The sequence below is a fragment of the Panulirus ornatus genome, chromosome 40, assembly GCF_036320965.1.
Source record: "Panulirus ornatus isolate Po-2019 chromosome 40, ASM3632096v1, whole genome shotgun sequence".
Classification (NCBI taxonomy): Eukaryota; Metazoa; Arthropoda; class Malacostraca; order Decapoda; family Palinuridae; genus Panulirus; species Panulirus ornatus.
The window spans coordinates 15299739-15313042 of record NC_092263.1 but is presented as its reverse complement, the minus strand read 5'-3'; the positions used below and the strand labels follow the sequence as shown (position 1 = coordinate 15313042).

General features: G+C 40.0%; 2 protein-coding genes across 2 annotated transcripts; one reads left to right on the top strand and one right to left on the bottom strand.

Moving 5' to 3' along the window:
- Positions 1 to 654: 654 nt before the first annotated feature.
- On the bottom strand, positions 655 to 2333 carry LOC139761571 (uncharacterized). Its single transcript, XM_071685833.1, has 2 exons — positions 2294 to 2333; positions 655 to 1635 (listed from the first exon to the last, which is right to left on the bottom strand). Exons 1-2 carry the CDS (start codon positions 2294 to 2296, stop codon positions 820 to 822), a joined length of 819 nt encoding a protein of 272 aa, XP_071541934.1. The 5' UTR covers positions 2297 to 2333; the 3' UTR covers positions 655 to 819.
- Positions 2334 to 10854: 8521 nt separating this feature from the next.
- Positions 10855 to 11945, top strand: LOC139761458 (uncharacterized). The gene is made up of 2 exons (XM_071685686.1): positions 10855 to 10964; positions 11156 to 11945. The coding sequence occupies exons 1-2, from the start codon at positions 10962 to 10964 to the stop codon at positions 11786 to 11788; spliced, it is 636 nt and encodes a 211-aa protein (XP_071541787.1). The 5' UTR covers positions 10855 to 10961; the 3' UTR covers positions 11789 to 11945.
- Positions 11946 to 13304: the final 1359 nt, after the last annotated feature.

Here is a 13304-nt window from a genome sequence, read left to right as displayed (position 1 = left end):
AAGCGTCTGGGTGGTTGATTCACACAGTTTGTTTGAGGAGATCAGTCACACGAGGATTATCCTTTAGGATACTTCTATCTTTTCCTTCTGAGCAAAACTGTAGAATTTGATTCCGTCTTTTGTCTTTCCATCTTCCTATAACCTTTCTATCTTTAGAATTGTAGTCTAAATACGTCACAAGAGTTGTAATCAATACCTTTTGAATTTTCTTGTATTATTCCTATTACCTAACTTGTCATCTGATGGCTATCAATGGAACATGCCACTGCCCGTGCTGATGTCGACTAATCTATAAGGATTATCTAATGCGTCCGTTCTCACAGCTTCATTTCAGCCGTAATAAAGAATAGGAATTCATCCTACAAGAGAAATGACACATGTAGAGCTAACTTGCAAAACCCGATGGCAATCCTTCGTTCCCATATTGCAGTATGTCAGTACATCCACATTGTGCCACATGGTGCCACATAGTGCCCATCCAACCTATTTCTAACATCATCAACAGCATGCAGACTACAGAGAACACTTCAACTCTTCCTCCCTTCCCAATTAATCTGTGGTCGCTACTACTGGATTCAGAAGTTATGAAATCATTAAGAACAATCGACAAATCAAGATCAAAGAAGGTAAAGTACGAAAAAACAAAACTGTTGCATACTATGATTTATTTGCTTGTTTAAAACACAGAATATGAATAAATATGAGGAAATTTACATTTTTTTGTGACTATCAGGTCTAAATTTTACACAGTCGTTGAGAGACTGAGGCCATTTGAACCTCCAGCTATTAGGACCAGGGAACAGACTTTGGGATTCTTCATCAATGGCCATACCCACCATAAGAACCTGAGCCTCCACCAGAACCAAAGCCGCCAAGAGAACCACCACCGCCGCTGTAGCCGCCGCCGTGGGAACCGCCGGAACCAAAGCCGCCAAGAGAACCACCACCGCCGCTGTAGCCGCCGCCGTGGGAACCACCGGAACCAAAGCCGCCAAGAGAACCACCACCGCCGCTGTAGCCGCCGCCGTGGGAACCGCCGGAACCAAAGCCGCCAAGAGAACCACCACCGCCGCTGTAGCCGCCGCCGTGGGAACCACCGGAACCAAAGCCGCCAAGAGAACCACCACCGCCGCTGTAGCCGCCGCCGTGGGAACCGCCGGAACCAAAGCCGCCAAGAGAACCACCACCGCCGCTGTAGCCGCCGCCGTGGGAACCACCGGAACCAAAGCCGCCAAGAGAACCACCACCGCCGCTGTAGCCGCCGCCGTGGGAACCACCGGAACCAAAGCCGCCAAGAGAACCACCACCGCCGCCGTAGCCGCCGCCGTGGGAACCGCCGGAACCAAAGCCGCCAAGAGAACCACCACCGCCGTAGCCGCCCTGAGGGGCGCCCAGGTTGAAGATATTGAAGGCTGTTGCTGTCCCGTGACCGTAGCCTCCACTGGAACCGCCATACGTTGCTCCTGGAGCAGCGTACCTACCATGCGAACCACCGGAAAGACTATGAGATCCACCACCCCCGTGTGAGCCAAAGCCTCCTCCTCCTCCTCCTCCATGTGAGCCGTGGTATCCACCGCCCAGGTCTGCACGCCCCTCGCTCGCCAGCAGCGTCACAGCTACTAAAATAATCAGCTTCTGTAAAGAAATAAAAATGAGATACAAATTAGGAATCTTTTTTTTTTTTCCCCTTCCACTCAGACACTCATCAAACTTATGTTGCCATGTATGGTATGCGTAATGGCTATGGACTGGACTACATATATTAAAGTGCAGCGTAAGACTGAGGTCTTATTCCAACTCTCTCTCTCTCTCTCTCTCTCTCTCTCTCTCTCTCTCTCTCTCTCTCTCTCTCTCTCTCTCTCTCTCTCTCTCTCTCTCTCGCTCTATTCCGAGCGAACGAAACAAGAGACAATGCATGACCGAGTACAGAAGCATTTAAAGGAATCCTACACAAATGGTTCAAAAAAAGGTCCAGACAGACAACAGCGCAGTGTCTGAAGCGGCAGTCTAGCCTGCCTCCTCTAGTAACAAAAATACATGGTAGATACTCTCGCTTTTTTTCTTTTTTTTAGGAGCGTGAGCTGTAAACGCTAACCACTGCTTCACAGTCTCTCGATAGCACTACATGTCCACAGAAATATTTAGGTATGCATATATATATATATATATATATATATATATATATATATATATATATATATATATATATATATATATATATATATATATATATATATATATATATATAGGTGTTTACAAACATTAGAACTGTGCAGGAAGCTAGCACTCTTACCATGACGGTGTTATGATGTATTCTGTTATTTCAGGCTCACGTTCCCGTCTTATATAGTGTAAATAACCAGCTATTTTAAGCTTCCCGCCTGGAGAAACCTGGCCACGGGGAGAGGGCTGGCGCCCTTGGGTGATGGGGAAACTTGGGTTAAGGGCAGCGCCCTTGGGGCCTCTGCTGACGAAGGGAATAAAAGAATACTTGTTTCCCTCTGACAATACATTCAAATTGTATGCACAATATATGTTCTGAATCACACACACACACACACACAGCATATATATATATATATATATATATATATATATATATATATATATATATATATATATATATATATATATATATGTTTAAGATATTATTATTATTACTATTATTATTATTATTATTATTATTATCATTATTATTAGTATTATTATTATTATTATTATTATTATTATTATTATTATTATTATTATCATTATTATTATCATAAAACCCTAAGAACCCTTTCCTAGTGATTCAGGAACTCCTGCATTTCCATGGTTGCACTTCAAGCGGTAACAAGCAGAAAGGGAACTACTGAACTATTTTAGAACCTAACCATGACCTCAGCCTTCATTGGAACGATGACTATCTCATTATTACCCTCTGAATATCGTCCTGCTTTCATTGTCGAGACAAACATAGGTGCCAGTGTAGCCAGGGAGGTGATGTGGCGCGCTAATAATACACCAGGGTCCCATGGGAAGTCTTGTATACATGTGAATTTCCTTCTGTTATCCCCCCAAATCATGTGAATTGTTGAGTCACTTTGGCTTTCATGTCTACTGGGCTGACCGTCAGCTTCACTTTCTGTCAAGCTACAATACATGATGTGTTCACGATATATTTACGATGGAATTTTCATTGGCCTCTGCATTTTTCTGTTTGCTATTCTGTTTTTATTTTATTCTTCTTCTTCAGTCTTCGTTGGCCATTTTCATGGGTTACTGTTTTCTCTTCTATGTTTCTCTACGTTTTCTCGTTACTGGGGTTCTCGGTGTTTCCACATTCCCATTTCATTGTTTCTGAACCTTTCATCGAAGATGAGGCTCCACATTGAACCTATACAGGAATTCCGCGATGCATTTCCTCTGGAACCCAACCTCTCATCTCTATGAAGTACAGGTAAAGATATAAATGAATAAGTAAACCAATCACACACACACACACACACACACACACACCAACGTAGCAGATCCTATAGGAAAACCCGATCGGTCGTGTAATCTTATGGTCATCTGAGGGCGTGAGACAGCCAGCAGGAATCGCGGTCAGTTGCCACGAAGCTTGAATGATCACGTTTTCGTCAACTCCCGAGCGACGCACGCGATGTCATCCCGCTGTGAAGGTCAGTGAAGCAGCAGTTGTCTGACAGGGTCACTTGTCGACCTTACGAGAAGTACAGCAGCAAAGGTCAAGCTCACACACTGCTGCAGTACCTCATAAGTGAAGCTTTTTCTGACCAGCTAACGAAGCGAATGCCAAAGGCATAACGTCTGCCGAATTGTGGGATCCAAATATTACCAAAAAATATTGATAGATTTCTTCAACTTCATTTACATAAACGAATCTGCGACATCCTTCACAAATTTTCCGATAAACATGATAAATTCAGAGTGAATTTGACCAGTTGGAGTTTAGTGTTCACATCTAATATATCACGAAGTATTGTTTGCCTTTATCCTATGATCAGACGAATGGCTCCAAAATTTACCATCATTAAAGCATAAAATTATGTCCGTTTTAGATTACTTTCCTTAATGTTGATGTCTTTCGCCGTGCTGTTCACACGATGATATATTTCCTTCACTCTAAGTCACAAGCGAAGGTTTCCTTTAACCAAAAGATGTATTGAAAAATTGAGTTGACACAGAGCTACGGACCTGTCAGTGCAACCAGTGTATGCGAAAACTACATGCCTACTAACAAGCAAACAAGCAATCACCATTAAAGCCAAGAATCAAGATATATGTATATAAAGTTTTCCCCCAGAAGTGACACTGCATGACATAAAAACAACCAAACCCCCAAGAGCGACATGTAATCTTAACTTTCATGATAGTGTTGTAAGAAGGATCACTGAGGAGCAACAGTATTCAACCAGTTCTAAGAAGAGTTAAAACTTATGTAGACAAACTGATTCCCTTGTACAGGACTTCATGAATTTGTTATCCTCTGAGGTTCTCCAAGTGGACGCACTGCCTTCTTGCCAGGTGAAGCTGGAGGAAGAATGTACCCCAGTACATTGGTCTTCGGTGCAGCTGACATCCTCTCGTATATGGTCGTCGCTCTACCTGATTCCCTGGCTGACGGAACACTATAGAAAGAATTTAATTGTGTATTTTGAATATCGTTATCTAATCTCCTGCATATCATTAATTATCATTATCAGTATTATTATTATCATTGTTATTATTATCATCATTATTATCATTATTGTTATTACTATTATCATTATCATTATTATTATCATTGTTATAATTATCATTATCATTATCATTATTATTATTATTATCATTATTATTATCCTCTTTATCATTGCTACTATCATTGTTATTGTCATTATCATTGTTATTATTAATACTACTATTGTTATCATTTACTACCTCCCTGCGGTAAAGTGTTAAGTGATCAATCACATTTTCTACTTAGATTTTTGAATCTTTAAGTAACATTGTAAGCAGATGAGCTAGAAAAAAGCTTTATGTCAAGAAGAGAAAAGTTAGTTCGAAGGTGTGAATGCCATAGGGTTATCCAGAAAGGGTCGACCAATTATCCGTGTTTAAGGACAATGTCAATCCTTGTTTTGTCTCTTGCTTTTCCAAGACCTTAAGGTAAATTATCTTGAAACATGACTAGTATTCCCTGGTGCTAACGCCCTTTTTTTTTAAATCCCGTTTGTCATTTTCTTGCCCTTTACGTATTTTCCTATTTCGCTGTAATCCTTGGGGTCGAGCCTTATCACCTGCATCTCACGAAAAGTTGAAGCAATTACAGTGAGACTTGACAATGAGAAAGAGAAAGTGTAACCTACCTGGTCTACTGGAGATCTAGAAACTTGACATTTCTGCTGCCCTTCCTTCCCATTCCTTCTCCAATCATGATGACCGCATGTTTTTTTTGCAAGGAATACCAGTGAAAAGATAGGGGAAATAGAAACAGAATGATACTGTCATATTTCAGGTTTTTGTTATCCATTACTGAAGTGTTTGATCTTTCTTGGCATGATTTGCTTCCTCTAGACATACGTATATTCTCAACAGATATTGGACCATTGAGTGAGGGAGCTCGTACCATTTTTCTCCGGATTCTTTTCATCCTTTTGACTTCATATCTAACTTTTCCAACAATTATCTAGAAACTTTTTCTTCTTCATCATTACTTATCTGATGTCGCGAAGGTGCATGTCTGAAATCCAGCAGAGACGCAAGGACTTGCATGGTTTTAATTTACGACAAGACTCTTTGATTTACGTCAGGACTACTTGATTTATGAGAGGTCTATATGATATGCAACTGGCCTATCTTATCCATGACTGGTATCTTTGTTTTATGATGGGGTTGTCTGATTTAAGAAGACGTATTTGATTAGCGACAAGACTATTTCACTTATGAGAGGCCTATTCTATACAATTACATTTTATGTAAGCTATGATTATCTTTGCAAACACCCCTGAGCAAGGCAATACAATCCATGGATGCGATGATTATACCTTTGACCCAGTAAGAATCAGGTCAAAAACCAGACCATCATAACCCAAGAGTAATGCCGCCTTGTTCAAGGGGTTAGTGGGGTCTGATTCCGTATACGTCAAATCTATAAATGAAATGATATCAGATCCTTACCCTCTATGGTATTATTTATGTATACTACCAATATTACACTAAGACTATCCCTAGGAAAACTATGCTTTTGGAAAGTAATTATGTATTACAGTATCTTTTCTTAAAGCATTTCATAGCATAAAATAACCTTTACGTTTTGTAGAACTTGGAGAATCTATCACTAAATTACACTGACCTCTCCTAAGGACAAATCCACATGCACTTGGCCCAACCATCAACCTAGATGACTGACAATTGATAGCTATCGTGACGTGGGCGTTGGCCATGCCCGGCCTCCTCATGTATCCTCAGGCAACACAACAACAGTGTGTCCTCCTTCCTATATAAGACGGCAGCTGTCTACTGTGAGACAGCTTGAATCATACCGTCGACATGGTAAGACCTACCACATCTGCTCCTTGGTCCTGTGGCTTCTAGTCGAAGTGACCTGTACTCACTTATATTATAGATGTAACTGAGTAATATATATATATATATATATATATATATATATATATATATATATATATATATATATATATATATATATATATATATATATATATATATATATATATATATATATATATATATATATATATATATATATATATATATATATATATATATATATATATATATATATATATATATATATATATATATATATATATATATATATATATATATATATAATGAGGGTGTATTTAGGCGTCATATACGTTTATTTCTCAAATCCTTTTCTAATGTGTTGACGTCATCTGCCACGTGTATTGATTAGCATTACTTCCCAAGAGTTTGAACTAGTCAGTAGGAGGTAGGTAGAGACAAGTGGAAGAAGCTGAGTGTCGATCCTCTTGCGCTGGTGTAAAACTGTCTCACTTTGTGTTGCCTCGTTCCCTTGACCTGGCTTCTACTTTCACGTGTGTGAGAACCATCGGCAAAATACGGGAACAAATCAAGGACGTTCAGTCGCCTTCAGTTGCGATCTTCAAGTCTCTGAATCCACCTCGACATCATAAAAAAAAAAAATGACCAGGAACTGCAAGAAGTATTGATATAACTCATCATAAAATCGTTTCCTGAATTCATGTTGGTCTTACTGTTGATTTTCCCTCATTACCAGTAGACTAACGTAAGCTTATCAGGATGACGAGGGAAAAGATAAACATTTTTCTTTGGTTTCAGAAGCTGCTGATCACCGTGACTGTTGCCTCCCTGCTTGTGTGCCAGACCCAGGCAGATGTCCACGGAGGACACCCATCTCATGGATCCATCGGCGCTGGTTCTCATGGCATAGACAGGTCTGGGTCTCATGGCCATGTGGGCGGTGGACATCAGGGCTCCTACAGTGCTCCACATGGGGGCTATGGCCACCATCAGTCTGGTTATGGAGGGTCCCATGGAGGGCAAGGGTACGGCAGAGCAACGGGCTTCAGTAATTTCAACTTGGGAAGTCTTAGCAGCTACAATGGCGGCTCTCATGGCGGCTCTCATGGTGGCTTTCATGGTGGCTCTAATGGTGTCTCCCACGGTGGCTATGGCACTGGTGTCTCACACGGTGGCTATGGTAATGGTGGTCCCACCTACGGTGTCTCTCATGGCGAATATGGCCACTAAATCATCCGTCCCTTTTTCATACATGGACGAGACTTTGGCAACATAAACCTTGCAAAGATTCCTGGAAATGCATTTACTTTCTGAACTATTTATTGGAGTTGCTGTAAGAATAAATGAAAATAAAAACAGACATTAGAATGTATTCCTTAGTTTTCTTCAGGTTCCATATATGATAGGAATAAAGACATCAGAGGTACGTCTTGTACAATAACCTTGATCTTTCCAATTCGTGGTTTTTCATTATCCAGTGAGATGACCCATGGATAACCTCATATATCTTTGCTCCTAGTCATAACCTTCGTGCAAACTCTTACCCTAAACATATCTCGCCACATTCTACTCTATCTTGGCACTCTTGATCTTCCTTATTCTCTTTCTTTTCTTTTTGTTCCCTATGCACAATTTTCTTCATCTCTTAATATTCATTGCTCTATATGCTCACAGCTAATCATATACTTTCTCAAGCAGCTTCAGACTTCTACTGCCAACGTAATCTCTGTTAACTTAGCATCTACTTTTTTCTGATTCTTCAGGGAATTATTTCATGTTATGATCTGAATCCTCATCAGACCCACACCATTCACCTGGTGCCTGAGTCGCCAACGGTTACGTTTCATATAACTTCACTGTCATCTGGATACCATTCCTCATTAGCAACTTCCTCTTCATCCAAATTCTTCATGAAGTTCCAGCCTGGGCTTCTGGGTCTTCATAGATACCACATCTTGTCGTCAGGAAGACGACTTGCAGGTCCACTGTATCCTCCTTGCTGACCACACAGTTCCCCAGTCTCAAGAGGGACTTAGAAATGTGCATCCATGATGTGGCTACATCATGGATGCTACAGTCACCAGCGTATGACTGCTTTTGAATGACAAAGATTCTCTTCAACTCCAAGTCATCAAGACGTAGCCACACAGGATTTCCACATGTTTAGTGTAGCTTAAGAAATGACACTGTGTAATTCCAGGTCATTGATTGACCTTTTGCATTGTGCTTTCAGTACTACATCTCGTTAGAGAGTAGTTAATCCATGGATAACCAGCTGTAATAACTATCCATCCGTGAATGAACAACCAATAAAGAGTGTTACTTTCCTTTCTAAACAGCCATTGGTTGGATGCTGGTGAGGCTATATCATCCTCCACTGTATTATCAAAAGAGTTATACAACTCCACGATCTTTTATGCGACCTTGCAGCTTCGAGGCTGCGCTTCGATCAGGAGCAGAGAAATGATGGACTCCTTTAAGGTGAGAAGTTCTCGTCCATTAATGGAGTAAAGATCTCGCCAAAGGTAACTTATCACTCACTGTGTGACCACGAGCGGGCAGAGTCCGGTAACACCTCCACTCTACCTTGTGTGTATAAGTATACTGATGTTACACTAAGCTGGCCAATGATCACGTAGATGGCGTCACACTAAGCTGGCCATTGGTCACGTATCCTGGCGTCACACTAAGCTGTCCAATGCTCACGTAGATGGTCTCACTAAGCTGACCACTGATCACGTATATTAACGTCACACTAAGCTGACCACTAGTCATGTATATTAACGTCACACTAAGCTGACCACTGGTCATGTATATTAACGTCACACTAAGCTGACCACTAGTCATGTATATTAACGTCACACTAAGCTGGCCACTGGTCATGTATATTAACGTCACACTAAGCTGGCCAATGATCACGCTGCAGAGTTACTGCTATAGTAACGAGAGTCAGGCAGTAACGAGTTACCCCAGCAGGTATAGCGGGCGTGAGTACGTACCTCATGTCCTCTTTAACTATGGCAGGTGATTCCTGGGTCTCTCACCAGCCATGACGACTCTGCTCTGGGTTACAAAGGTTATGAGGTCTTCTTCTCTCATACCTCAACATTATGAGTTATTCATGATTACGGTTAATCATCTCTACTTTTATCTGGGCATCATACCTATTGCAATTATCATTATCATCGCCGTAATTATCAGTTTATTGCAATCATGATGATAATGATTAACAATGATTATTATTGTCCTATTGTAACTGAATCCCTTTCTTCCATGAATCGAAACGTGATGATCATCATTAATGTCCCTAAACTTGCTTCATGACAGATCTTGATAACTATAAGGTGAAGTATTATAATAATGTATAGAGGCTAAAATCTATTGCAATGATCATTTCTATTTGGTCATTTGTATACAATGGCTATGATACTAGAACGATAAGATATAGACTGAATTACATATACGTGTCTTTCTGTATTAATTTTTGATATACTTAACGTCTTCTTAGATCATGAGATTCTAGAAAAATGTCTCTAAGAACATACCTATAGAACTGAATGAAGATGTATATATATATATATTAAAGTTGTGCTATACTTAATGACAAATAATAAATATATCCAAACTCATACATTTCTCGCAAATATCATCTCATGATATCTTAACAAACATTCGTTGAATAAGGATAATAATAATAACAAAACAGCAAAACAACAATAATGATAATAATGACAATAATAATGATAATAATAATAATAATAATGACAATACTACTACTACTACTACTACTACTAATAATAATAATAATAATAATAATAATAATAATGATAATAATAATAATAATAATTGTAATAACAATAGTAACAATAATAATTTAACCAATCATATATCATTTGTAGATAAGATATTCTTATGCTTCACAGACATTCTGTGTAGATGGGGGGGTCTTTGGTTCAGTAGATGGGGGGTCTTTGGTTCAGTAGAGGGGGGGGGTCTTTGGTTCAGTAGGCAGTAAAAATAATTTCAAAATTACTTATTAACTTCTTTATAAGAAAATGTTATTAATGACTTATTTTACGACGAACATGACTTCGCTAAACATAAGCTGGCAAAAATCTAAGTAAAATAAGGATATAAATAGACTTTTTTCTCCAAATATTCTTTCCTGTTATGACAACAATATTGAAATGATACATTCGTCACCAGACAATATTGATACATTAGATATTCTTACGTTTAACCAATATAGCGGACGATGCTGGCGTTAACCTCAATATATAACATCTTGACATGAAACGTGATATCGTTATTAGTTGGGCGTTGGCCGTGTGTACCTTTCGAGATTTCACCGAAAGCAAAAATAACTCAAGTCATGTGCGCTATATAAGCCGGTAGTTTGTCCACACTGATACAACTTGGTCCACGCCTACAACATGGTAAGGATCACAGAACTCCCTTCCTTACGTTGTTGTATATATATATATATATATATATATATATATATGGATATGAGTAGGATTTTGTGAATCAATTATTAGTTTAGAACACGCATGAATTCTTTTTGCTTCGTATTAATGAATCGAATGTTTGAGAAACTGAAATTGAATACTTTCCTTTATTGTTGCAGAAGCTGCTGACGTGTGTTACTATTGCGCTCTTGGTCATCAAGGGTCAGGCAGAGGTCAGCTCCCATTCAAGTTTGTCGTTTGGGAGCCATGGGTCACACTCTGCTGCACCTCATGGTCATGGCGGCGCGAGACATCATGGTCCCATCACTCATGCCTCAGCAGGAGGCCCTCACGGAGCTCTCGTCCACCACACACCAGCCTATGGTGGCTCCGTCCTGAGTCATGGGGGCTATTCTGGTGTTTCTCATGGTGGTCATGGTTATGGTGGCTCACATGGAGGCTACGGTCATGGTGTTTCTCATGGCAGAGTTGTCTCTGGTGTCTCCCATGGCGGCTATGGTGCTGGCAGCGCTCATGGCAGGTTCGTCTCCGGTGGCTCCCATGGCGGCTATGGCTATGGTGGCTCTCACAGCGGCTATGGTTACGGCAGCTCACATGGCGGTTACGGTGCTGGTGCTTCTCATGGCGGCTATGGTTATGGTAGCTCTCATGGCAGCTACGGTCATGGTGGCTCTCACAATAGCTATGGTCATGGTGGGTCTCGTACCGGCTATGGTGGTAGAGTCTCCCACAGCGGCTATGGCAGGGGTGGGTCTGCTCATGGTGTCTCTACCTATGGATACGGCCATTAAATTGCTCTCCTGCTTCCATGAAACTTTGGACGAAAATGAGGTGACGTGCGGTGTAAAAAATCTGGAAATGAGATACTTTAGACATCCCTACAGTAGTGTATTTATTCAATCTGCATTATAAAAGTATACAAAAAATAATAAAGAGATTATATCTGAACCATGTTTATCTTTACCATCCTTGAATAGCGAAAGTAACAGCGATATCAAAGGTAATTGCTCTACTGTTATCTTTTCTTAATCTCACTTCTTGTAAGACTGATATATTGAGGGATTTTTGCCATCCACTCAAACACGTCTCTCACATCGTAAGATTCGTACTATACTTCATTTTCCCTCTTCAGTTCCTTTCCTTCACTTTAATCATATACCTTCCTTAATCATAAACGACACATTACAACTGTGTAATATAGTTCATTATATTTTTATTTACAACTGAACAGACACAGCAACACCTGTGTAATGTAATTCATTATATCCTTCTCTAGAACTGAACAGACACAGCAACACCTGTGTAATGTAATTCATTATATCCTTCTCTAGAACTGAACAGACAGTGCAACAACTGTGTAATGTAATATCGTGTATAATGTATATCCTTTTCATGAAGTTCCACTGATCGTGAACGCTTGTAAAGTTCTTCCATTCATGACAGATGTGATACGTGAACAAAAACATGATCTCGATAATGAATGAAAACAATATTTACATTATTTTCCAGGTGATGCTGATGTTAGTGAGTGTTGGGATGTTCAACTTCCAGAGTCTGGAAGGCTATCCATCCAGGATATCATGACTTCTTGCCACATCCATCCTGGATCCATCGCAACTGGAACGCCTCACAAGTCCTTCACCGTTGGTACTCAAGAAACTGCTGATGGCCTGGGGGATCGGGTCTCTCTCCTCACCCTATAGAGAGAGGGTCGGATCTCATTATTCTCTGAAGGTTGGACACCAAAGTTCCGATAACAAAAGGAAATACATGGAGCAATAGTCCACTGGAACCTTGCATGGTTACCTCACTCGGCATAAAGTCAGCTTATACCGGATCCCAAGATGGTCGTGGGTACTAAACAAAGACAGCTGAGAAAATATCTATACTCGGTTGTTTAGCATGGCAATGGACGATGTGCCACCACCAGGAACATAGCTGACAAGCTCATATAGCCAAGAGTGTCTATGATTCTGTATGGTCATCAAGGTGGAGTTATACATTAGTAAGTCTTCCTTTGTTAAAGAAAAAAATATACAAGAAGAGCTTATTAAGAGAAGTATTATAAAGGAGAAGATGATATGTAAAATATTACTTGGGGTACACTGCTCTTCATCTGATCTCTCTAATACCTTACCTTACTAATCCCACAGTCAGTACCAATCATGATTCCAATCGTCGAGACATATGTACAGAATCATTATCAATATTCGTTGTATAATCATCTTTTTTTTCCCTTCAAACAAAATTCCACAATAGATCTATAAACCAGAAAAAAAGGTGCTTTTCAATTTCATCCCCAAACCA